Source organism: Vulpes vulpes, chromosome 6, assembly GCF_048418805.1.
Source record: "Vulpes vulpes isolate BD-2025 chromosome 6, VulVul3, whole genome shotgun sequence".
NCBI lineage: Eukaryota > Metazoa > Chordata > Mammalia > Carnivora > Canidae > Vulpes > Vulpes vulpes.
Window position 1 is genome coordinate 123222834 of NC_132785.1, and position 27324 is coordinate 123250157.

At 41.0% G+C, this 27324-nt stretch overlaps 2 protein-coding genes across 11 annotated transcripts in view; one reads left to right on the plus strand and one right to left on the minus strand.

The window, feature by feature from the left end:
- ATG2B (autophagy related 2B) overlaps positions 1 to 4986 on the minus strand; it is a 71808-nt gene extending 66822 nt beyond the window's left edge. For both annotated transcript variants that reach the window (XM_072762247.1, XM_072762246.1), the window contains exon 1: positions 4693 to 4986. In XM_072762247.1, the coding sequence (XP_072618348.1) occupies positions 4693 to 4854 (162 nt within the window). In that variant the 5' untranslated portion in view covers positions 4855 to 4986. The remainder of the gene's footprint in view (positions 1 to 4692) is intronic.
- Positions 4719 to 26373, plus strand: GSKIP (GSK3B interacting protein). Of its 9 annotated transcripts, none has more exons than XM_072762253.1 (6): positions 5464 to 5499; positions 6068 to 6233; positions 15150 to 15210; positions 16126 to 16204; positions 21187 to 21445; positions 24461 to 26373. In XM_072762253.1, exons 5-6 carry the CDS (start codon positions 21188 to 21190, stop codon positions 24614 to 24616), a joined length of 414 nt encoding a protein of 137 aa, XP_072618354.1. In that variant the 5' UTR covers positions 5464 to 5499; positions 6068 to 6233; positions 15150 to 15210; positions 16126 to 16204; position 21187; the 3' UTR covers positions 24617 to 26373. The 9 variants fall into 9 exon arrangements, with proteins under 9 accessions (XP_072618357.1, XP_072618352.1, XP_072618349.1 ...); XM_072762254.1 differs by lacking the exon at positions 5464 to 5499 and adding an exon at positions 6462 to 6575; XM_072762251.1 differs by lacking the exon at positions 6068 to 6233 and having other exon boundaries at positions 5407 to 5499.
- The last annotated feature ends 951 nt before the right edge of the window (positions 26374 to 27324 follow it).

Consider the following 27324-nt stretch of genomic DNA (forward strand, 5'->3'; position numbering starts at 1 on the left):
CCTTGTGATTGAGTACTTCTTAACCTAAAAGCAGAGCCACCTGAAGTGCTCAGCAAGTGTCCTATTTTAGATTACCTTAGAATTTTAATGTTGAAGGTCATTTTGCTTTCAGTTATCAATGAGTTTCACATATACACAGAAAAAGGTAACTCTAGTCTAATACACCATCTGGCAAAGAATTAGTAATCAATATTCCTTAAACTGAAGATTTTTACTATATATACCAGTAAGCAAGAAAGCAGTAGAAAGATTATTAAGTAAAAATTAAAAGACTTCAATGTCTTAATGTCTATCCTCCTGGACATACTGAACCTCTGTGAGGAAAGGGTCTTCACCCATTGCTATATCCCCCCAGCCCCTCATAGTGGCACATGTTAAGAACTCAATAAATGTAACAAACCAACTGATGAAAAAACTTCAATTAAAAAAATAAGAATAAAGTCATAGTCTTAGAAAGCTAGAAAAGGTAAGTCATCAAATGCAACCTCCTACCCAGTAGAACTTCCTTCTTTCAACATTTTGCATTTTCAAACATTTCCTTGGGAAAAGAATTCATGAATGTATGAACCCACTACAGTTGTGGAGTAGTTTCAAGCCCCTTGCTTCTATTCCTCCCTCCCACTTCAAGCCCCTCAAGGTAGTAATCTCCAAAGTGAGGTGTATGCATCCCAGAGAGTTTTAGCAGATGATCTATAGGTATGTGAGAAGTTAGACATTCTATATTCAATTTTTCTCACTTTTAGCTTTAAAAGTTCTACTAACATTTAGAAGACAAATGGGCATTGGCACGGTCACTCAGGCCATGCATCAGATTAGAACAAAGGGAAGAACAGTAGTTCCACGTTGGGGAAATGTTAAGAGTTAAATATACTCGGATATTCCATTTCAGAATACTGAAACTTATTTGAGCACAGATTATAATAAAAATAGACCTTTAAACAGTAGAACCTTTGTAAAGAGACAGAATGTGACAATAACTTCCTGATTTCCTGGTTTTCTTATGGCCAAATATTTAAGAGTTGAATTTAAAGATAAACAGTTTTCTTCTACACACAGAGTTCCAAATATACTAAAGATTTATGTGATGATCCAGGGCTATCAGTAGCATATGCTACCTAGCAGGGAGAGTCCAAAAAACAAAACATTTCACTTTTCTAAAGTAAAGATATCACTTTAGGGGCGCCTGGGTGGCTCAGCTGGTTAAATATCTGACTCTTGATATCAGGTCCTGATCTCAGGGTCATGAGATTGAGCCCTTTGTTGGACTCCACGCTCAGCATGGAGTCTCCCTGAGATGGTCCCTCTCCCTTTCTCTTTGCCCTCCCCTGACTTAGTTAAAGGTATCACTTTAATAATGAGAAAATAACTGCTTTTCAGGGCACCTGGCTGACTCAATCGGCAGAGCATCTGACTTTTGATCTCAGGGTTCTGAGTTTGAACCCCATGTTGGGTGTAGAAAATACTTAAAAATAAAATCTTAAAAAAAAAAAAAGGAAAAACTGTTTTCTAAAGGATATTTGCATTATAGAGTAGACATTTTGGAAAATTATATTTAGAAATGTTTCCATTCATCCATGATTTTGTTACTGAAACATGTTAAAAATATTGTCTATTTTTTAAAGTCATCTACATACATTATAAAAGATCTGAAAACATGAAAAGATTATCCAAGTGAATCTAAAAGTCTTAGTTTTTTAAAAAAGGTTTTAAAGTTAATTAATATATAAAAATGCAACAACTTCTAATTAGCAAGAAAACTGAATGAGATCAAGGAAGAAGGGAATTTCAACACAATCTTGTGCATAACTGATGGCTGAGAATTGAACCGTTACTAACGTCGTCAATGATGTGATTCTTCCATTTGGACCTATGAATCATCTTGAGGTATCTTTTTTTTTCCCACTCATGAAAATCATTAAAATCAAGAGTCAAAAGCAACTGAATTTGGAATCAGAGCTTTGAAGAGTTATAGCTAAGTGTCACATCAAAATTTAGACTAGTTCAAACACAGCACACTATAATAGATAATCAGCAACAGCAAATATTTACTGAATGCTTTGACATTTGGTCATATTCTTTGCCTTCGAGGAACAGAACCATAATCTTCAGATTAGGTCTAACCATAAATTGTTTTCTTAACAATCCTGAAGTTGTAAATTCAATCACCACCACCTGAGGCACCTACGTGGCTCAGTCAGGCACCTGACTCTTGATTTCGGCTCAAGTTATGATCTCAGGGTCCTCAGATGGAGGTCGGGCTCCACATTAGGCTCTGTGCTGTGTGGAGTTCGCTTAAGTTTCTCTCTCCCCGTCTCCCTCTGCCCTTCCCCTCTCCTGCACACACGTGTGTGCATACGCACGCGCTCTCTCTAAAAAAAACAAAAAACAAACAAAACAAAACAAAACAAAAAAAACAAATGAGAAAACAAAACAGAACATTAAAAAAAAAAAATCGCTGCCTGATTTCCCATGAAGATTAAATTAAAAACACAAATAAGAATGCCTAGTGTGCACAGTACCTGAAATAGATGCCCAATAAACAGTAACAACCATTTCCCTGGCTTGCAGCCATGTGATTAATGAAGAAACAAGGGGCTTAAAAATTAGGTCTGATTTCTCACAGTACCATTTGCTAGCTGTGTGACTTGGGGCATATTTAACTTCAACTTTAAAAGAGAAATAGTAGTCGTTACAGGGTTAATGTGAAAAGTCATTTAGAAATAATGCGTAAGGGATCCCTGGGTGGCGCAGCGGTTTGGCGCCTGCCTTTGGCCCAGGGCGCGATACTGGAGACCCGGGATCGAATCCCACATCAGGCTCCCGGTGCATGGAGCCTGCTTCTCCCTCTGCCTGTGTCTCTGCCTCTCTCTCTCTCTCTGTGTGTGACTATCATAAATAAATAAAAATTAAAAAAAAAAAAAACTTAAAAAAAAAAGAATGCATAAGATCATTCAACCCACAAAAGACAATGAATAGGTCTCCAATCCTCCTCCTCTAAGATAGCTTTTTCATACCTATACTAAAAGTATAGACTCATGGGTCACTGAACTGAAAAATATCCATCAGAATCCTTATCTTCAGCGAAGAATTACAGCAACACACTATCCTGACACGTGGAATGTATACTCCATTAAGGTTTATTAATCTCAGGTGAATTACTATGCCTGCCCACTGTCACTTAGCTAACTGGCAGCCTGGGCTAGTGTGATCTAGCCTCATGTGGGACTGGATCTACTCAAACTACAGCTCTTTCCACTATGTGTACTCTCCCTAGTTAAGTCATCCACGTATTTAAAAAAAAAAAAAGTTTATTCATACAAGTGCAATTAATTGAAGGGTCATAATAAGATGTTACCATAATTTGAGTTTTCCAGGTTTCTGTGGCTAAGAAGTCATTACTCTGTTAACAAACACTTTTATATATATATATATATATTAAAAAAAAATAGTTTAGCTTTTCACACAGCACCTCCCCATGGTGTGTGGGGAGGTTTCCTTTTGTTTTGCTCAACTATCACTACCGGGAAAGTCACCTATGTTTATAACGTCCTAAACGTAACCTGTGTACGAATGCATTTAGGATAGTAAAACTCTAAAATGCCACAAACCAATCCAAACTGCCAGCAGCAAACTCCAGCGCAAAAACTGAAGGGTTGGGGGCAGGAGAAAAGCTGGTCGGGGGGGATCCCTGAGTGGCCCAGCGGTTTAGCGCTGCCTGCAGCCCAGGATGTGGCCCTGGAGACCGGGGATCGAGTCCCACATCAGGCTCCCCGCATGGAGCCTGCTTCTCCCTCTGCCTGTGTCTCTCATGAATAAATAAAATCTTAAAAAATAAAAAAAGGAAATGTCAAAAAAAAAAAAAAAAAAAAAGCCGGTCGGTTCTTGTTCAACTCCCGGCTGAATACAGTTTAAGTGAAGCGCTCCGCGTCGCACCTACAAATGCAGGTACAACCGTCCGGGCCGAAGCACCTGTAAGACACCCCGAGGCCGCGCACAGCCTCCCGCTGACAAGTAGAAAGCAGGTTTTCCAACGCCGCAGCTTCAGCGCTTTTGCAACACCTGCTTTCACGCTCGGTCACGTGAGGCCAATAAGCAAAACCGAAGCGCCCTACTAGGGCCACACACAGGCGCTCACAGGTTGGCCTCGTAGGCTTCTCATTAAGCCAAAACAGGCAGAGCGGCCGGCGGCCTTCGCCTCCTTCCTTCCAGATGGCAGGCGCTGCACGGGCAGCCCCCCCAAACCAAGTGAGGGGATGACGAGGAAGCCTGACATCCCCAAACGTCCTCCCCCACCCTTAATCTTCCCGGACTGTCATGTCATGAAACAGGACGTGTTCGCCGCGGAGCCCTGCGACCCTCGCTACCCAAGGGGCAGCCGGGTCACCTCCTCGCAGGCCCCCTCCAACCCCCGACGCAACCGCTCCCCGCAGTGTAGACACCAACCCCTCCGTTAAGTTTCCGAAGCACGTGATGGGGGGGGGGGGGGGGCGCAACACGCTAGAACAGACTATAAACACTAGAACACATTTCCGTGAGCCCTGCCACGCTGGGATCCAAACAATCCCCGGGGAGCGGGAGGCGGACGGGGACGGGGGGTGGACGTCACCCAGCGCGGGGGACGGGTGATACCCGCTCGCCGGCCCCCGAGGAGGGGGAGCGAGGCCCTCCCGGCCGGCCGCCGGCGGCTCTTACCCATTTGTCCAAGGGGACTTGGGCGAGGGAGCCGGTGCCCTGGTACAGGTCCAGGCTGAGCTGCTCCAGGCTGAGCTTCTCCTGCAGGAAGTGGCCCAGGTATCTCTGCAGGAGGTACCGACATGCCCTCTTCTTGATGGACTCCGAGAACGGCCACGGCATGGTGAGCGCCGGCCACGGGGCCCGCGGGGGCTGCAGGCGGCGACTCCGGCCCTGGGGCCCAGGCTCCGGCTCCGGCTCCGGCTCCAGGCCGCGGCGGCGGCGGCAGCAGCAGCGGCGGCTCGAGTCCCGGCGGCGGGGCCTAAGCCCGGGACGGCCCCTCCATGCCCGCTGGGCGCCGGGCGTCCCTCAGGGCGACCCCATGGCCCGCGCCGCGGGGCTCGCGCTAGGCCCGGCGGGGACCCGTCGCCCCAGGCCCGGGGGGATGTGAGGGCGTGGGGAGGCCTCCGCGAGGGCCCCAGTCGTCACGCAGGCAGGATGCAGGGGCGCACGCGGCACGGCCCGCGGCAGGTACCGAGGCGGACTCCTCCACCGCCGCCGCCGCGCGACGAATTTGTTGTCATCCGCGGGGCGCGCTCCCGACTCTGGGGCGCTCCCGGCGCGTGCGCGACGCCCACGCTCGCGGCGCGCGGCCGGGCGCTGGCGGAAGTGACGCCACACTAGGGGCCGGGGGGGCGGGGAGAAGCGCCCGGAAGCCCGCGGTTCCGGCTCCGAGGGGGCGGGGCGGGCGCGGGAGGCGGGACGGCGCCGCGGGTCGGCTCCAGACGCCTCCCGAGGGGGGAAGCGGAGGACGCCGGGCGCGCGCAGGTGAGCCGGCGGGGGCTGCCCGGGGGGCGGAGGGAGGGGGGGGCTGCGGCGGGCGACGGCGGGAGGGGCCCGGGGCCGGGGCCGGCAGGGGTCGCGGGCGCGGCTGGCCTGGGCCGTGCGGCCACCTGGGACCCCGACCCCGGAAACGAGCTGTCGGAGCGCGCCGGCCGCGGGGGGGGAGGGGGGGCGGGGGCTGCAGCAGCGCCTGGCCCTTCCCGCCACCGCGCCCCCCCACCCGGTCCCCCGGCAGCGGCCGGCGCCCGTTGCCGGCAAGTTCTTGCCCCCCCGCCTCCCGGAGGTATTGTTTCCGAAGCTCCGGTTTGCCCAGCGGCTTGGCAGTTTGCAGGGCGCTTTCTTCCTGCGGGGCGTGCTGCACCGCCCCCCCGCCCCGGCTCCGGGAAACTTGAGCCTTGGAGGCATCTGCGGGCAGAACTGCTTTGTGTGCTCAACGCCAGAGGCTCCGGACCCCGCGGAAACCTGAGCCAAGCGCTCGTGCCGCTCCGGGAAGCTGCGCGATCCTAGTGCTGCCTTTTTTTTTGGGGGGGGGGGGGGGGGAGGGCATCTCCAGCGGAGGCCGAGCCGCCCTCTAGCTCCGCCAGCCCTGAGAGGCCTGCGAGCCGGGCTTCGGCGCCCCGAGACTTGCCGAGCTGCGGTGGGGGACGAAGCCAAACCGAGCCCCGAGCACAGACGGTTGCATCCAGGGATACACAGTGAAGACGGCGGGTTACTGGCAGGTCGGTAACTCGCACCAAGACCGCCCGGAAATGTTGACCCAGGAAGGCTCCGGGTCCCCTTTCCGCAGCCACACTCTTTTGAGAGTCAGTGCGCTCTCTCTCGCGTGTGTGTATGTAGTCGCTTGGACTGTTGTGTCCTCCCCCCTCCCCACCCCACCCCCCCGTTCTTTGTAGGCTTGTCCGAAGCATTGTCGGTAACCTCAGTTCCCGTGCTCTTCACTCATTCAGAAATATTCGTTAAGGGCCCGTGAAAGGAAAGTCTCCGCGGTTGGAGAGGTGGAGAAGGTAGAAAAGAACTCGGGGAGTTTATGTTCGCTGGTGAAAGGGCTACGCCTTTATTCAGTAAGCATTTGTGTTGTTGCCTGCTGGGGTGCTGGGGATACAGCAGGGAGCAGAGTTAAGTTTCTGGCCTCATGGAGCTTACATCTTGTTGAAGGGAAGGGAAACCAACAGTAATTAAATATATCATAGGCCGTGGGCTGGTACGTGCTGTTGAAAAAAGTAAAGTGATATAAAGCGAATGGAGAGGGAAGTTATTTGCCGCTTGTATACAGAGGGGTAAGAGAAGGCCTCTCTCATTTAACAAGGTGATGTTTTAGCAGAGTCTTGGAGAAAGCCAGGGAGCAAGGCATGTTGACTTCCGTGGCAGGGGAACAGCAAGGGCAGGATTGATGAGTTGCAGAGTGAACTAAGGAGGAGGAGAAGCTGGGGGCTTGGGGGCACAGGCCCTGTAGGGCCCTGTGAGGACTTTGGGCTCTTACTTGGGTAGGTGACTGGGTTCGAGGAGAGGAGTGACATAATCTGGCCTGAGTTTCTACAGAATCATGCTAACTGCGGTGTGGAGGTGGGAGGACCAAAGGAGAAAAAGCCAGAACAGAGATTATTGTAGGAATCCAGGTGGCAGAAGGCAGTAGCTTGGACTTAGAGTAGTCGTGGTCGAGGAGGTGCGAAGCAGTTAGGTTCTGGATATATTTTGAAGATATAAGTAAGACATGTTTGTGAATAGTGATTACAGTTATCAATAAAAGGAATATAAACAAAGCGACGAAAAGGCGGAATTTCATCTGGGCGGGGAATTAGCATAGGCCTTGGAAGGTTCCAACTGGACTTTTGACAAATGGATACAGTCGACTTCTTTCAAGGGCAAATGTTAAGTGATTTCCTTTGGAATAGAGAATTGCACAGGATGTCCACGAAATGCCTGAAATTTCAACCATCGGGAAAGGAAAATAAAAATCAGAAGATTTTGTTGTGATAACAGGCATGCTCCCTTCGAATGTTGCCTCGTATGTGTTATGCTTTCTAGGAGAAAGTCAGCATGCAAGTTCAGGCTTGGGACCTAGCATTTTTATACCTGGAGCTCGATTAGAATATGATACTCATTTTAACTCACAGTGCTATTTTTATGTTTTATCAAAGACAGAGTACTATCACAAAATGTTAACACCTAGTGTTAATTAAATGAGGAAGGTGAAGAAACATTGTCAACTTTTTAAGAATTCCGTAAAAGGCTTTGAAGTGACGGGTTAGAAGCTACATAGCAGAGCTGTATACATCCTTCAAAGAAATCCATGCTAATGTGTGAAACAAAAGAAAAGTGCGTGACATACTTTTGGCTTTTTAAGACTTGCACTCGTAACTGGAATATGATGTTCGGGCTCCCTTAGGGCTCCCGTATCTCATGATTCTGGGAGCTGTAAAAGACAGCAGCAGCCACAGCACTTCACGTGATGTTAAAAGCACCAAACTCGAAGTTAAATGGCTTGAGTTTCAGGGTCAGCTCTTCCTTAACCATCTTTTCAGTATATAATAATAAACATACTATTTTCTGAGCTTAGTTAGCACCGTGCTGAGCACTTTCCATATGTACTTGTGGTACCTTTATGTGATGCTATGGTTAGCTTCATTTTAAAGAGGAGGAATGTGTGACCAGAGAGATTCAAGTATCCTGCCCCAAGTCCCAGAATAGCTAGAGCAGAGATTCTTGCTGTGTTCAAGACCCTTTAACCAACTGCAGCCTACTGGCCACTTGTTCATATTGAGAGGATTTTTCAGGCTATGAGATATACAAATAAAAAGTCATCCTGATTAAGATACCGTGTTCTAGCCCTCTGCTGACTGTTGGGATGTCACTTGTCAGATTCTCAAAGTGAAAATTGGAAATCTGTATACTGCTCTTGAAATCATTCTGCCTCTATTATTTTTTTTTTTAAGATTTTATGTATTTGAGAGAGAGTACGGGCAGGGGGAAGCAGAGAAAGAGGAAGAAGCAGACTCCGCACTGAGCAGGAAGCTGGATGAGGGCTCAACCCAGAACCCTGAGATCATGACCTGAGCCAAAGGCAGACACTTAACCACTGAGCCACTGTGCTTCTATTATTTTGTCATGCTATATATATATATATATGACTGTTGTCATTAAGGACAAATCTACAGTCTTTTTTCAGCTCTTTGATGCTGTAAATCTGTGATGAAACTCAACAAAGTCCATTAAATTAAGTAGAGAATAAAGAACTTAGTGATAAATTCCTTGATAACCAGTTTATCAAGACTCCAGAACACTAACATACCACAAAAATTATACCCACAGATGAAGTTAGAGCTGGTTCCTAAATAATTGATGTATGATGTTATAAGGAATCATTTTGGAAACTTTCTACCAGATGACACAGTCATCTGACCAGAATAACTAATAGCACCCGTAAGGTATTCCAGTTTTTTGAAGGTACTGGCAATGGAATATTACTCAGAACCTGGTAGGGAGCCAATTTAGAGTCAAAATGGAAAGCAGAGAGGTTTTCTATTTTGTATTCTTCAGATATTGATTTGTCTTATTTTGCTCGTAATGTACTTTATATTAAATATAGTACCCAATCCTCTGTGTAACCTAGAGGATTACTTGGAAACAAAAAATTAATGCCTGGATGGTTTTTTTTAAGCATTCAAATTTTGAGTCTTTTCTTAAAATCTCATTTATAGTTTCTGGTTTTGAAGGAAAGGGTGTTTACAGGGATGTGGTGTTGCTGCTTATTTACAGTTTACAAGGCTTGTTAAATTAACACTATCTGTATATTTCCTCACTGTTAGCTCCCCCTATAATTGATTTGTTGTTAGTCATCTATATGTGTCTCTGTCATTGCAAGTAGGGTGCAGAATAATTTTATACATCAGTGTATAAACGGAAAAAGTATGCAATTTTATTTGAATTACAAATACTGTAATATATGATGATTCTGATTTTAAATTTTAAAATTTGGGGTGACTCAGTTGGTTAAGCATCTGCCTTTGGCTCAGGTAATAACCTCAAGGTCTTGGGATGGAACCCTGAGTCAGGCTCCCTGCTTGGCAGGGAGCCTGCTTCTCCCTCTGCCTCTGCCTCTGCCTCTCCCCACCCCAGCTCATGCTCTCCCTCTCTTCTCTCTCTCTCAAATAAATATTTTTTAAAAAATTTTTTTAATTTCAAAATTCATACTTCATAGAGCTATTGAAAACATTAAATGTTACGTGTTAACAGCAAATAAAGATTAAACTAGCTTTAGCTTTGGATAATTTCTAAATGTTGCTAATTATAATTAATCAACTTGATTCATCTTTACTTTCAAAACTCTTGTTTGAAATGCAGATAAATTCAAACCTCTCATTCCACTTGGAACTGAAGCTCCCAGTTATTTTAACTATCTCAATAACTTGGCTTCTTTTAGAAGAATGTTTCTGCTTCTATCCCTCGTACTTTCTAATATATCACATTTTCAAAAGACTTTTGTTTTCCTGCAAACAATACATTTTCTTTTTGCCATAGAAAAATTAGAAGATAAAAAATAAAGAGACAAGGAATAAAGGACTTAGTAATCAATATCTTGATAACCAGTTTCATGAATCTTCCAAAAACACTTACCACAGCCGCTAAATCATACCAACAGATGGAATAAGAGCTATTGAATTTCCTTAACTTTTTACAAAAAACAATACCCTAACTGAAGTGGGAAGAAATATAAAGACTTAGTCTAACTCAGTATGAATCTGCCGCGCTTCTACTAGCTTCCACCTCTGCTCATTAACCTCATACCCCCAGGCCCAATGCCTAGAATTTTAAGCTTTCTGAGTTAATTTCTTAGGTAAGTGCAGTACTCTTTTTACTTCTCACTCAAATTTTTTATCGGAGGCAAAGGAAATCCTAGGAGTGTAGAGGCATAACCTGAAGAAGGCATAGCTAAAGACCTCTATTTGTTTTTAAAAAGTTCTAGGCAATTTTACATCACACTTTCATAATATTGTTACTATAACAGTGATGTGTATTTGGGGGAGAATGTCTACAGTGTATATTCTTATTTATCCAGTTGTATGCCCATTGTCACAGGGCCAAGTATCACAGGTTGAGAAGCAGTGAGTTAGAATTTTTTCTTTGATTTATTCATTCAGAAAGTATTTGGTGAAGGAGCACCTGGCTGGCTCAGTCGGTAGAGCTCATGCGACTCTTGATCTCGTAGTGGAATTCTAGCTCCATGTTGGATGTATAGATTATAAACAAATAAACTTTAAAACATATATTCAGTGAAGACCTGCCTTAGGTGGGCCCCTGTGCTGGTGATGTAGACATCACAGGCCCTGATTTCCAAAGAAGTATGAAAATCTACAGCAATACTAATGCAAAGGAAGAAGGATGTAGTGATTAACTCTTTCTTGAGATCAGATACCGAATCCAGAAATAAATGTGTCAAGCTGAATTTTGAAGAACTGAAAGTCTAAAATAGAGCTGAGCTTTGGACATTCCAGTCACCAACTCCCGTGTAGTTGAAAATCCAAGTATAAATTTTGATTCCCCAAACTCTTAACTAATAGCCTACTGTTGACCAGAAGCCTTACCACTTATATAAACAGCTAATTAACAGATATTGTGTATATTATATGCATTATGTACTGTATTCTTAACAATAAAGAAAAGAAGATATTATTCGGAAAATTATAAGGAGGAGGGGCGCCAGGGTGTCACAGTCTGTTAAGCCTCCTGCTCTTGGTTTCAGCTCAGGGTGTGATCTCTGGGTTATGGGATTGGGAGCTATGTGGGGCTCTGCACTCAGGCTCTACTTAAGATTCTGCCTCTCCTCCCTTCCCCTGTCTATGCTGTCTCTAAGATAAATCTTTTTTTTTTTTTAAGAGAATCATAAGGAAGAGAAAATACATTTACAGTACAATACTGTATGTATTGAAAAAAATCTACATATAGGGATAGCTAGGTGGCTCAATGGTTGAACATCTGCCTTTGGCTCAGTTCGTGATCCCTGGGTCCTAGGATCGAGTCCCGCATTGGGCTCCCCATGAGGAGCCTGCTTCTCCCTCTGCCTGTGTCTCTGCCTCTCTCTCTCTCTGTGTCTCTCATGAATAAATGAAATCTTAAAAAAAAAAAATCTACATATAAATGGAACCATGCAGTTCAAACCCTTGTTGTTCAAGGGTCACCTGTAATGTCAAAGTACAATTTTTTTTTTTAAGTTAGAAACATAGGTCTTATACAAACATAGTAAGCATGTGTAAAAAATGTATTTAACTCTATGGAATGAATAAGTCATGAGAATAAAAGGCAGAGCCTAAGGAATGCAGTTAATGGTATTGTTTTAGTGGTGTAACAGGATAGATGGTAGCTACACTTGTGGTAAAAAACAGCCTAGTGTATGAACTTGTCAAATCACTAATTTGTACACCTGAAACTAATTAAATTTTGTGTGTTGACTATACTCAACTTTTTAAGAAACGTATTTAACCCATTAATGAAGGAATTGGCAAGGTGGTAAAGTTTTTCCAAAGTAATATGGGAGAGGGGCACCCTAGCTGGCTTGGCCAGTGGAATGTGTGACTCTTGATCTCAGGATTGTGAATTTGAGCCCCATGTTGGGCGTAGAGATTACTTAAAATCTTAAAAAAAAAAAAAAAAAAAAAAAAAGGTAATATGAGACCAAAATTTATGAAATAAGATCACAAGGTTTGCTCAAAACTGGAATGCACTTGGTTGTGCATTCCTGGCAAAGACAGAGGGACAGGGTCCAGATTACCTTTCCACCTGAAACAATAAGAAAGTGGGCAAAAACATCTGGGGAGAAAAGGCTTTTAAAATGTTGGGGATTAGACAATGAAGGACGCTGATCACTGGGACATTGAACGATCAGCGTTCTTCATTGTTTAATGCTGTGATATACAAATGAGGTGAGCCCGTTGCCCCAGTTTATTGCCTGGAGAGAATTTCTAGGCATGACACTGGAAAAAGAAACCCAGGTAGAGCCCAGTAGTCTCCCTGAATTAAGGATATGGAGCTTCAAGTTCAGAAAGGCCAAGTCAACTAGGACAGAGTACTAGAAATTAGAGAGCTTCACAGAAAGCAAGAGCTGTGGAAATGTACAGAGGATCCCCCTCCAGCCTGCAGCTGAATAAATACTGATCAACACATAGGTGTGAAGAAACTACCCAAAAAAAGTACAGGACCAGGGATGTTCCTGTTCCTATCACCAAAAATGGAAAATCCTCATAATCCTTAGGATATCAGAATATTCAGAAAGGTTATTGACTCCATAGTGGGTCAGAATTAACCAGAAACTAAATGGAGGTTTGATACTGCCTTAAAAAGTCTAAAAGCAAAACTCAAAAGGATCAGGTGGGGTGCCTGGGTGGCCCAGTGGTTGACCATTTGCCTTCAGCTCAGGTCCTGATCCTGGGGTCCTGGGATCAAGTCCTGTATCAGGCTTCCCACAGTGAGCCTGTTTTTCCCTCTGCATATGTCTCTGCCTCTCTCTGTGTGTCTCTCATGAATAAATAGATAAATAAAACCTTTAAAAAATAAATAAACCAAAAGGATCAAGCTATTTCCAATAACTATATCCCAAAAGAATGCTCAATAATATTTATAGGCATATTAAAATAGGACTGTATAAGGTAAAATACACATTGTTTGGCATCCAATTAAAAATTACCATGCATACAAAGCAGCAGTATACAACCAATAGTAAGAAAAATCTGTAATTTGAAATTTACCCATAAATAACAGTGAAATTAGTAGACAAGGACATTAAAAACCCGTATGTTTAAAAAGCTAGAGGGAAAAACTGAGCAAATTAAGTAGAGACATGGAAAATGTTTTTTAAAAAGACAAGTAGAGATAAGACACTGCAGAAGAAAAGATTAGTGAATTCAAAGACAGCAATAGAAGCTATTCAAAGTGAAACAAAGAGAGAAGAAACTAAGAACATGAAAAAAGAAGAGTAGGACAACTTCACTTAAACCTAATATTCATGAAATTGGAGTCCCCAAAAAGAAGAGGGACAAATTAATGTTTGAAAAGCCCCAAGCAAAAGAAATCAGGAAAACTACACCCAGAGGAACAAAGACAGCAATGACATTAGATTTTTCACGGGAAATAATGTAAGCAAAATAATAGTAGAGAGAGAGTTTTAAAATCTTAGAGTGGGGAGACTGTCAACCCAGGATTCTATACCCAGCAAAAATATCTTTCAAAACTGAAGGTGAAAAGAAGACTTGTTTAGATATACAGAAGCCGAAAGAGACACCTGAGTGGCTCAGTTGTTAAGCATCTGCCTTTGACGCAGGTCCCGCATCAGGCTCCCTGCTGAGGAAGGAGCCTGCTTCTCCCTCTCCCTCTACCCCATCATGCGCACGTGCATTCTCTCTCTCATAAATAAAACTGAAAGAATTCATTAACAGCAGGTCTGCACTACAGGAAATGTTATAGGAAATCCATCAGGCAGAGGATGTGATACAGATCATAGATGTGAGTATAAGTAAACACAAAGGAACACAGAGCACCAGAAATAGTAATTATGTGGTTGAATATAAAACACTTTCTTATCTAAATTGCTGAAAAATTATACTGTTTAAAACAAAAGTATGTATGTATTATGAAGTTTGTAGCACGTAGAAGTAAAATATGACAAAAATATTAAAAAGGCAATATAGTATACTCTTGTAAAGTTCTTATGCTCTACATGAAGTACATATCACTTCAAGGTTAAAGGTAGACTGTGATAATTACAGATGTATAGTGTAATTACAGATGTATCGTGTAAACTAACCACTAAAAACAGAGTTCGTAAGCCACCAAAGGATGTAAAATAGAATCCTAAAAAGTGGTCAGTCCAAAAGTAGGCAGAAAAATAAGGAAAAGCGAAGAGAATACAGATGGTACAAATAGATAATAGCAAAATAGATAGGAACCACATCAGTAATTATAGCAGTCATGTTAAATATAAAAGGCCTAAACACTACAATTAAAAGGTAGAAATTGCCAGATTGCATATAAAAGCAGGACCAAACCATATGCTGCCTGAAAGAAACCCACTTGAAATGTAGACTGTTGCTGTTAACCATTCTCAAAGGGTTTAAAAGAGGCTATTATACCAAAATCAAATTCTTCTCTCTGGGTATCAGCACACTTTAAATTGGGCTATTACTCTCCTTTTAAAAAAAAAAAATTATTAATTCATGAGAGACACAGAGACAGAAGCAGAGGGAGAAGCAGGCTCCCCACAGGGAGCCTGATAAGGGACCCAATCCCCATCGCAACCTGAGTTGAAAGCAGGCACTCAACCACTGAGCCACCCAGGCACCCCTCGATTACTCTCCTAACATTGTCCTTGCATTAGACTAGTTAGGCTAGTCTCCTTAGAATTCCTGCCACACCCCATGCAGGTTATTGCTTATGCTTTGTTCCCTGTGAAGAATTCTTTACAACTCTCAAGTCCTTTCTGCTTCATCCATAATTTCACCTGTGCTCATTCAAGACCAGTTTTGACTGACTTCTTCCATGAGTCAAAGTCAAGCCCCATCATAACTAACAATTATGTCATAGATCACAAAATATCAGAGCTCTCAAGAACAGTAAAGAGTTTCTTGTCTGTTCCCCTTATTTCATAGCTGAGAAAATCATGAGTCCAGTGAGGTTACGCGGCCAGCCCAGGCTCATACAACTTTAGTGGTAAGTTTGTAATAAGACCAAACATACCATTGCTTTCTCTAACTACCTGTCACCCAAAATTAAGTACACTTCTTAGGTTATAATTATGATGCATGTGTGTAGCATTAATATTTATGTACATATTTCATGAGCTTGTCTTCCCAAATTAAGCTATAATACCAATAGACACCTTTTTTTTTTTTTTTTTTAAGATTCATTTATATTAGAGTGCCACCAAGGGTGGGGGAGAGAAAGAGAGCATCTCAAGCAGACTCCCCACTGGGTGCAGAACCCAACTCAGGACTCAGTCTCAGGCTCCCAAGATAATGACTTGAGCTGAATTCAAGAGTTGGACGTCCAACCAACTGAGCCACCCAGGCGCCCCACCAGTAGACCTCTTTAATTAGTATTCTGATGCTTAGAGAAATGCTGGATATGTAGATGTACAGTGGATTATTTTTAATAATTACAATATATGATAAACTTAGAGTATAAATTGACAAGATCACAAAACATAAGTAATTCATTACCTTTTGCCATTTGAAACAAGATGGTTAATTCCTCTCCATAGAGTACTGAGATTCAGATTTTTTTTTAACATGTATTTCCAAATCTTGCTACTCATATATAAAATAAGTTTAATTTAGTTCCTTTATATCTACTGATTTTTTTTCCAACTGTAATGTAAACGGAGTTGATTACCGTGTATCCAAAAGTATTCCCAAAGGTCTATACCCACACTGATACAAGAGCCATTACCTATTTAAACTTAGATGAATGAAAATTAACTGAAATTTGAGATTGAGTTCCTCAGTCACTTTAACCAGTAGCTGTAGCTACTGTCTTTGACAGCGCTGATAAAGAATGTTTCTTTCATTGCACAAAGTTCTGTTGGTCTAGAATTTCCTGTACAATGATAAATTATTTTGCCTGCAGAAAGAGAGAAATCAAGGATTTTTACCAGATTCCTACTGATGAGAGAGTCATTCCAGTAACCAGACAGCAGCTCTAATGTGTGAGTAGTAATTTTAGTAATTTCTCTTCCCTGAAATGGGCACCCATCTCCTCCTCTGTGGTGCTGGCCTCCACACTCAAGTACATGAGATAATCCGTTGAGAAGTAAGAGAAAATAAGCTTATAGTTCATATTTTAGCTTCTCCTGTTTAAATTCATATTTATGTGTTTTTAATATTTTAATTATAGTAGAATGTGTATGTAAATACATATACATATAACAAGTATCTGTTTAAAGTATTTTTAGTTAATGAGATGCATAATCAGAAATGTAGATGCCACTTCTTTAGTGTCCCATTGATCAAGCCATCCTGACTGCCGTAGTTCTAGCACCATCACCACCAACTGCCTTCATGTTGGTGAGACCTTCATGGCTCTGTGTTCAGTCTCCTCAAGAGAGAATCTAATTGGATAGGCCAGTCACCATCTAGAATCAAGTAGCGGGGGATCCCTGGGTGGCGCAGCAGTTTAGCGCCTGCCTTTGGCCCAGGGTGTGATCCTGGAGACCGGGGATTGAATCCCACATCGGGCTTCTGGTGCATGGAGCCTGCTTCTCCCTCTGCCTGTGTCTCTGCCTCTCTCTCTCTCTCTCTCTCTGTGACTATCATAAATAAAAAAATAAAAATAAAAATAAAATTTAGAATCAAGTAGCTGGACAGAGCTCTTAATTTAGGATCCTTAATAAACCCCTTGTCAGCCTTGAGATGCTACCTTTAATTGAAACACTACCCCAGGTACATTTTGTGGTGATCATGGTACTGGAGTTACAGAATACAAAGCATGAAACTATTGTCAAGGAATCTTTGCAAAGAAGGCACTAAACTTGGCAAGTACTCTGGGCCTTCTTTTAAGAGAGCACTGTAAACTGTCTAGTACTTTACACTGCCCGTGCAATGTGTTTATTAAAAATAAACTACAGCTTCCTAAAAGTAAGGTCAGAAAACGAAGTCTCTTTGACTACCTTTGTATTCCTTATCTAATAGGCTACAGACACTGTGGTAGACAGAAGAGGCCCCCAAAGATGTCTGTATTTTAGTCCCAGAAACTGAATGCATTACCTTATATGATAAAAGGAACTTTGCCTATTGATTAACTTTAGGACCTCAGACAGGGACATATCCCAATGTAAGCACGAGACTCCTTGTAAAAGGGGTGCCCGTGTCAAGATTCAGAAAAAGGAGGTGTTAACCACCGATCCAGAGGATGTAGTGATGTGTTTTGAAGGTGGAGGAGGGGACCATGAGGCAAGAAATGCAGTCAGTGTCTAGAAGCAGAAAAGGCAAGGAAACATTATCCACTGAAGGCTCCAGAAGTAATACATCCCTGCTGCTACCTGGATTTTAGATTTCTCACATCTAGAATTAAAAGAAAATTCACTTGTGTTGTTTTAAGCCACAGGTTTGTGGTAATTTGTTACAGCAGCAAGAGGAAACTAATACAGACACATACTGATAATTATTCACATTCTACAGAGCTTTTATTAAGCATTTTCTGAATGACCGGCACAAAAATACAGAGTTCCATTTTTTAAAATCTCTTTACTTTTATAAAGCTGTTGAAGAGCTAGATCAATCACTGCTTTTCATTTTGAGTAGGCTTCTAAATCAATTGGGATGCTTTTAGTTGCCAGTAAAAGAATGGGAATTTGTTGGATTCAGTAACTGAAAAATGTGAAGATTGGTCAGGTGTCAAGACCGTGGCTCCATTTCCCTGTGAATCTCTCGGCTCTCTTCTTTCCCACCGTTAGCCGCATCCTTGGGCTAGTTTCCCCATCCGGAATGGCTACCAGGAACAACTGGGCTGTGTACTGAAGCTGCTCTGGATTGGAGCGACTGGGAGGAATTCATATGGTGATTATCAGCATAGTCTCTAGCCAGGATTGGAGTCAGTCTCCCTCATGTTGCTTGGTTGCTTTACTCAGTAAGGCAAGAAGGTGTTATGATTCCCCTAAGAAAATCAGGGTGCTATTAGGAATGGAAAAGGATATTGGTAATAATCAGGAGCTTGTTACAATGCATAAAAGATAAATTATAGTATCTTGAAGTAACACTAGTGTAAAATATTAGCTTACATAATGCTTCAGTACTAAAATGTATCATTTTCATGTATATGTATCATTACCTGAAGTTCTGAATGTGTCTTTTATATGCATCATGTAAAGTCATTTATTTGAGAGAGAGAGAGCAAGCGAGTGAGCATGGCAGCGGGCAGGAGGGGGTAAAGAGGGAGGAGGAGAGAGAGAATCCCAAGCAGCTCCCATGCCCAGCATAGAGCCTGACACAGTGCTCAATTTTATGACCCTGAGATCATAAAATCTAGAGTCAGACGCTCAACTAACTGTGCCATCCAGGGTGCCCCAAGACATTTTAGAAAAAATCTTCTAAAACTTTGCAGTTAGGAAAGTTGTCTCTCTTTTATGCCCGTTGGTGCTAATTATTACACAGCAGCAACTTGATGACATACTTCATGGACCTGTAAGGGTTTCTTCCATTTTGATGTTGGATTCTTCATCTTTCTCCATCATTAAGGTCCTAATTGCAGTGAATTAGACTCTTGCTTTAAAAGCTTGTCAAGCTTTCTCATCATCTTTTTAATGTAGTGATTATTATTCCTGACATCCATAATTGAGTACTTGATCACTTAAGCAAAACAAAGATATTTGGTATTCATGATAGTAAGAGATAGTAAGAGACAATAATGGACAGTTCCATTTCAAAATCTTCAACACTGACTCTGTAAAATAATAAAATGGATTATTTTCTTACACATGAAACCGATTATTATAATGAGTAGAATGATTATTTTTAGGATAAGGTAGAAAGTTTTAGAAAAACAAATGTTGGGCAGCCCCGGTGGCGCAGCGGTTTGGCGCCGCCTGCAGCCTGGGGTGTGATCCTGGGGACCCAGGATCGAGTCCCACATCGGGCTCCCTGCATGGAGCCTGCTTCTCCCTCTGCCTGTGTCTCTGCCTCTTTCTCTCTGTGTCTATGAATAAATAAATAAAATCTTTAAAAAAATTAAAGAAAAAGAAAAATGTTTTCACTTTCATATATATAAGTCAATATTAGATTCCAGTTATCTGACAAATTGCCCCAGCAATAATTGATAAAATTAACTTGCTAGGAATGAGGGACTAATTCTGTAGAGTGCTATAGGACTCAAGGTAAAGGAACCATAAACATCATTAGTTGGAACAGGATTGGAAGAATATGTTACTAGTACATTTGCTATGCATTTTTTTAAATGGTTAGACATAGTTTGTCATAAACTGCCTTTAGCAACTAGTTTGCCTTTTATGATGGCAAACTATGTACAGCTACAGAAACTCTTTAACTCCTTAAGATTTTTGCGAATAATTTTAGAGCAGTGGCCATACAGTAGAATCTCTAAACTCTAAAAAATATGCAGAAAAATCTCCCAGAGATTTTTATTCAGTTTCTCTGAGGTAGGGTCAGTGGCCATGGTAAAAACCACTAACTTAGAGGATTTTGAAAATTACAAATAGGGCACAAGTCAGTACTATAGAAAAAGAGATGGAATTTTTAAGGTACTAAAAGAATTATATAAATGCTCATAACAAGTTGAAGAGTCCTACTACATTCAGGACAATGAATGCTTAATCCAGTTCAGAGAAATGAAATCTGAATTTACTTTTAAAGCCTGCAGCTAAAAAGAAAGCATGTTTTCTTCTGAAAATTCCTGCATTCCAGTGCATTTTGACATTCATTAACTTTTCTCATTCATACATTTTGAATTTTAACAATACTCACTGCTACCACATCACAGAAGAGAAGCTAGAACTCCATAGCAACCTGGCAGTAACGTTGGATTGAGTTAGCCTGAGAAATGATATTTTTCCAATTATAGTATTTGGATCAGTTCAAAGAAGTGGTGAAAACATGAGTCATTTAATAAATGGTGTTGGGACAGTAAGCCATCCATTTCAAAAACAAAGCTATACAAAATAAATTCTAGGTGGATCAGAAAGTTAACCATCCGTGTAGAGAATGGGAACTTAGAAGACAACCTAAGAGGTTTTTAAAATGTAATCATGGGGTGGAAAAGACCCTTGTATGCAAAACCTCAAATCCAGAAGTCCTAAAAAGAGCCATTGAGAAGTTGTGCACTATAGTAGGTGAAGATTTCAATTCTGATTTAACAATCTGAGTTCATTTCCATTTCTGCTTTTTACAGCTGTATGATCTTGGAACTAAGAATATCCTATAAATATCAAAAAGATGTTTAATCAAAGAAATACATATTCAGACAATGAGGCATCATTCTTTGCCTCTCAGATTGACAAATATTAACAAGGATTGTAAAGAGGGTAATGAAAAAGAATATAGTCTCTCATTCTATTTGTGGAGGATAAATCAGTACAGCCCTTTTTTTGAAGGTGAATCAGCAGTATCTGTTGAAAGTTAAAATGAGCATACACTTTGACTCAGCAATTCCAATTTTAAATATCTACCCTAGAAAAATAATTACACATTAAAAAGAGTTATGTACCAGGATTTTTACTGACGCATTATTGGAAAAAAGTGAAAGCTAATATTCTGAATTATATCACTATGGGAATTAACCTTTAGGGGAAGAGTAGAAAACCTCTTTTTTTGAAAATCTATACATGTCTGTGAAAAACAACTTGGAAATGGTTTTGGGTTTTTTTGTTTTTTTGTTTTTTGTTTTTTAATTTATGATAGACATAAAGAGAGAGAGAGGCAGAGACACAGGCAGAGGGATAACATGCCGGGAGCCCGGCACGGGACCTGATCCCAGGACTCCAGGATCGCGCCCTGGGCCAAAGGGAGGCGCCAAACTGCTGAGCCACCCAGGGATCCCCCTGGAAATGGTTTTAGACAGTATTTTCCTTAAAAGTTGTTAGCTAGTTAATGTTTTATATTAAGGCATAGCTCCTCTTAATCAAACAACAGTATTTGGAATGTCTCTCTGTAAACATGTTTTATATCTACTCCTTTGCAGAATGGAAACAGACTGTAATCCCATGGAGCTGAGCAGCATGTCAGGGTTTGAAGAAGATGCAGAGCTTAATGGTTTTGAAGAAGCTGATATGAAAGACATGAAGCTAGAAGCTGAAGCAGTTGTAAATGACGTTCTCTTTGCTGTTAATAACATGTTTGTCTCCAAAAACCTGCGCTGTGCTGATGATGTTGCCTATATCAATGTGGAAACAAGAGAGAGGAACAGATACTGCCTCGAGCTCACTGAAGCAGGGCTAAGGGTAAGTCACTTCTTTATAGAAAAAAAAAAAAAAACTTTTTATTGTTATTTTTACCACTTTAGGGGGCAGGGGTCGGGGGGCAAGAAGATTGTTAACTGAGAACACAACATCCAAAAAAGTTTTTTAAGATTTATTTTTTTATTTTTAAAGAGAGCAGAGGTTTGGGGGGAGAGGGAGAGAGAGAACATCTCAAGGAGACTCCCTGCTGAGCCTGGAGCCCGGCAGGGGAGCTCCATCTCACAGCTCTGAGATCACAACCTGAGCCAAAACCAAGAAGGAGGCACTCAACCAACTGCACCACCCAAGTGCCTCAGGTCCAAGACCTTTGTAAGAAAAGCTCTTTTTCTCTAGTTATTCTTATTAATTCTAAAGTCTTTGAGTTTTTTGAAAAAGAAAAACATTTGATTTACAGTGTTACTTTGTTTTGAACATAACCCCCCAAATTAATTTATTTCTTGCCTATAGCTAAATATATCCACCAGAAGTAGGCATTCTGTGCTTAGGTGAGCTTTGCAATCATGTTGAGAGGATCTTTTCCCACTTTTTATAAAATGTCTCTTCTACTAAAACAACATACCTGATTGCTCTGCCCTCCAGCTGTTAGGTCAGAATTAAGTCACAGCAGAATATCTGCCTCCAGATTTGCAAGAGTGTCTTTTCCTGTGTGTGAGCTTTTCTAGAGAGAGTGACACCTCTGCAACCTTTGAAACAGAATCTTGAATTTAGAAGAGTAGAAATCCCTGGCCAAGAGCAACTTATCATTTAAAACAACAAAACTCACTGGGGCACCTTGATCTCCTGGTTGTAGGTTGGAACCCCACTTTGGGTATAGTGATTGCTTGAGAATAAAATCCTTCAAAAATAGTAAATAAATAAATAAATAAACAACCCAAAACTTGCTGTTAGGAAAATTTCTGACCTGAACAAAGGAATAGATATTAGAAATTCCAAAATTTAGTTTGACTTTAATAATTGTCAACCTTAGCCAAAAGATCTCTGACTTTTGTTAGTATACCTAAGGGTAGTCCTGCAAAGTTGCAGAGTATCCTAAGGTACAGGGCAAGGCCTGAGTAGGTAAGAATGTCAGACAATGTTAAGCACACAAATATCTTTTTATTTCACTAGATTCAGTTTGCTCAAACTATGTGTTCTATGTATCCATTGACTGGCAGTCACCTCCACTGAAATAAATTGCCAATCTGGCATCTTCACTACTTCCAATTCCTCATAACTGCCCCACCGGTAGCTCCTTTGCTTTGGGAGTAGTACCTAGATTAACCAGTCTTTGTGCTCTCCCTCCTAAATCCCTGACCTTGTGCTAAAAGCAGGTAGTCTTAGAAGTGGGTGCATCTTAAATAGAAATAGGCAAATCCAAAGTAGAGATCAATCATCCTGTGTATATTCATTCAGTCTTACACTGATTAGTTCTGAGGTGACTGTGGAAGGTAGGAAGCATTCTGATCAGAGTCAGAAGCCGAACATGTGAATTTGAGGAATCTTGGGTGAGTCATTCAACCTGTCTGCACCCTGCTTCTTTATCTATAGCCTAGAGATCAGGAAAAAAAACTAAAAAGGATTTGAAGGATGCTTATATGAATAGTTTGCAGAAAGGTCTAGAGCCGTTAGAAACCTGGCACGTAGATATTCCAATATTTGTCTTTGCAGTCTTACTCAGTTAGCTTTTACTGAGCAACTATCCTGTGTTGGAAATTAGAAATAGACTGTAGGGGGATCCTTGGGTGGCGCAGCGTTTTGGCGCCTGCCTTTGGCCTGGGGCGCAATCCTGGAGACCCAGGATCGAATCCCACATCGGGCTCCCGGTGCATGGAGCCTGCTTCTCCCTCTGCCTGTGTCTCTGCCTCTCCCTACTCTCTCTCTCTTTGTGACTATCATAAATAAATAAAAATTAAAAAAAAAAATTAAAAAAATAAAGTTTAAAAAAAAAAAATAGACTGTAGGCTAGCAGGGAAAGGAGGGGCAAACAGTGGTATGTGGTGTAGAAAGTGCTACAACACAGCATGGTTCCAAAGAGCTGTGATTCATCATCCTGACACATCTGCCTCTGCTTTCATTTAAAACAACAGCAAAGCCACTTGTAACTTAAAGGTGAGTCTTCTTGGATAGATGTCTTAAAAAATTAGTTTATATAGGGAATTCACCAGCTTTAGTCAACAAAAGCTAAGTTGATTTTGCCCAACACTGCTGGTGAACCAAGATAGATCTTGTTGGGGACAAAAGCTTTCACGGTGTTTAGAGAAAACACACACACAGAACAGCATTCCCTTTGATCTCACAGAGTTGAGCATTTGTTTCCCTGTCAGATAAGTGATGTGTTAGTAATGTTGAATTAGTAATGTAACTAATTGTAAAGCAGGATCGAAACTATAAGCAGTTTTTAGGGCTCTATAAAAGAGTTTAAATAAATAATAAAAATATGGACTGATAATATAGCATCTGTTCTGGTGCCTTTGTATGGTTGATCCTCAGTAGGTGTGGGAATAAATAGAAGCACGTTTCAGTCTATGAAAATGAAATACCTGTTCTGTGTAGGCTTTTACATTCCTTGTGACATTTCTTCTGACATCCCTTTTTAGGTTCAGGAGTAGGTAAATTAAACCTTTTACATTTTGAGAAAAAGATGATAAAGAGGGCATTTTGTTTGTGATGTTCCTTTAAGTTTCAGACTGCTTAGAAATACACTTAGTCAGGGTGCCTGGGTGGCTCAGTGGGTTGAGCATCTGCCTTTGGCTCAGGTCATGAGCCCCACATCAGGCTTCCTGCTCAGATGGGGGCCTGCCTCTCCCTCTGCCACTCCCCCTGCTTGTGATAGCTCTCTCTCTTTCTCTCTCTCTATCAAATAAATAAATAAATAAATCTTTAAAAAAATGAAAGAAATATGCATATTCTATTGATTGAGAAATTGAGTCATTGAAGAATGGCCCCAGTAAACACATTTTTGCTTTCTGTACCAAGTTAAATCTAGTTATTTGATCCACTGTTGCATTTCTCTTGTAGGTGGTAGGTTATGCTTTTGACCAAGTGGATGATCACTTACACACTCCCTATCATGAAACTGTCTACTCGTTGCTGGATACACTCAGCCCTGCCTACCGGGAAGCATTTGGAAACGCACTCCTTCAAAGACTGGAAGCTTTGAAGAGGGATGGATAGTCGTGACCAAGCTTTTTCCTTCTAGAGGGGGCTGCTGCTGGTACAAAATGTTGACATAAAGCTTGAAATACTTGCATATGGTCATAGTAGAAAACGCATTTTTGGTTTTATGTCCATTCCTTGCTTCAAATTTAGACTTCTGCCTCAGAACATTACTGACTAATGAATTGTCTTTCTTAGTTTTGGATTCGTTAAGGGAATCCTGAGGCCATTGCTGTGATACTGTCATTAAGACATTCAGATTTCTTCATATAGTAGCTCTGCCTTTCAAAACCTAATCAGTATTTCATTCTCTTATTACAGGATTTTGATGCTACCAGCACTCTCTTTTACATAGGAAATTCTAGATTTGCACAGTAATATACAGGAATTTAAATGACCTAACTTCAAACATGGATTCAGCTTGCTAAATCAGGGGTTTACTACTAGCTTGGACTGACTTTGTAGTAATTATTTTGCTACTAGCCTTATTGGAAACAAATTATCAACTAGTTTCCCCTGCACAAATTTTGAAATTCACTGCTTCACTTAATCTATTTATATTACTAATATGGACTGATAAAGATGAATTAATTATATATATATTACTTAGCTAGTATTAAATGGAAAACAGGTACTGAAATAATAGTTCTGTATTCCTTGTTTGCAACAGCCAGCCAACTAAGAGGACAAACCGTTAGCAAATGAATGTAATAATTGTTTCCAAGATATTTAAGCACATAAGCAAATATAGGAACAGGCTCCATTTTTCTTAACAAAAATCATCTTCAGTGTGTGTGTGATTCAAAAGGAAGAAGATTCTGAATTCCCAGAAAACAATATTTTGGCCTGTGTTGATTCTTATGAATGTTTGTTTACATGATGTACAGTATATATTCAGAAAGTATTTTTGCTTCAATGTTTCCTTTCTATACTGTAGTGCTTTGGTATTCCCTAGCACCCCTCCCTCCCCAACAGATGCACAGTATTCTTTCTCAAAGCTAAATCTACAATGTAATATGCCTGCATTGTATGGGTTTGAAACCAAAGGATGAATGAAGCATTCAGAGACTTGATATTTGAAAAAGGGAGACTCTCTTTTTATATTTTATTACAGGTACTAATATTTATAAAAATGAATCGTACCATGCTGCTACATGTTTTCAAGTACATATTGAATACTAAGGATTGGGGAGTCGATTTTTTAGTAGTACTACTAAAGCAGCAGCTGTAGAAATGTTGAAGTAAAATTCTGCATTGGGACACACCTTCATAATTTGTCATTTGCAGACTTTTTTTTTTTTTTAATCATTATTTAGTAATAGACACTTTTGGGCTCCGAAGATCATGTAGAACCACATTGAAGTTCGGTTTGGGTCAGTATTCATTGTCAGAGTCCATAAGGATGTTTTATTTCTGTTTGGTAAATGCATGTCCATTTGCAGCTTTATTTTCAGATGCTAACTGTTTGGGCAGTGATATCTAACTGCAGGTCAGATTTTCTCACGCTTAATCTCAGGCTAAATAAATGTAAAGGATATTTGTAAAGTTCGAATAAAATTCTGTTTACTCATTTCGAGTTAAGTATGAAGAAAAGTGATTGTACATTCAAAAATTGACTTTGTTCATTCTGTGATAAATGACTGGTTCCAGGAGCTTCCATGTCCATTTTTGAATTCTGTATGGTTACATTTTGCTGTGAAGTGATTTGCTCTTTTTATCATTATGAAAGAGGAACAGAGTGAAAAGACATTAATAAAACTATACAGATACTGAAACTTCCATTTCATCTAGCTTGTTTAAAGAATTTAATCAGATAAATTAATCCTTGATGTCACTTCCAAAAGGGGAAAAAAAGAAAAAGCCTCTAAATAAGTAACTCTTACAAGTCAACAAGAAAACAAGAACAGTGGGCATGTAGTATAATCAAACAACTTGAAAAAAAATGTATGGATGTCCAGTAACCACTTGAAAGATATTCAACCTGACCAGTAATTCAAGAAAGGAAAAGAGTTTAGCTCTGTATTTGACCTAATAACTTAATAATATCCGTTATTTAAATATAATGATATCAATAAGGATTTAGTGAGGGGCATGCAATGAAACCTTTCCAGAAAATATTAGTAATAGAGTCTTTACAAAGCTTGTAACTTCTGTACTGGTAATATCCTAGCAATCTAGCATGGAGAAAAGATTCAGCAGAAGATACACTACAAGAATATTCATTTTCTCTAATGGAAAGTTGGAAAGGCTCTAAAAAAGCACATCATGTGCTTTTGATGGAAAAATATGCAGCCATTAAAAAATGAAAAAATGGCAATAGGAAAATACACTGCGTGATTTAGAAAAGGATATAAAACTATTATCTATTCCTGGAAAATCTACAATGTTAGTAGTAGCTCTCATTAGGTGATGAGATAGGTCATTTTCATCCCCTTCATACTCTCAATTTCTGCGTTAGCCTGTATGCACTAATTGAAGGGGAAATACAACAGATCCAGGGTTTCAACCAGCTAAAGAACTTTCTCTTGCAAAAGCACCAAGCTGGGTTGAGTGCTCACTCCCAGGATCCTTGAAGAGACAAAGAATGCCCACCTCCTTTCCCACGACGACACCCTCCCCACCTTTACTCCAGGTCACCAACAGCAAATCAGCCACCAATGGTGTCCTGATGGTTAGCTTCCTCCCCTCGCTCACTGCAGTTCTGTACAGGATTCAGAAACAATGTG

Coding starts and splice junctions, on each gene's coding strand:
- GSKIP (XM_072762256.1), top strand. CDS start 21,188: ATGGAAACAGACTGTAATCCCATGGAGCTGAGCAGCATGTCAGGGTTT. Junction 21,446..24,460: donor TCACTGAAGCAGGGCTAAGG/GTAAGTCACTTC, acceptor TTTCTCTTGTAG/GTGGTAGGTTATGCTTTTGA.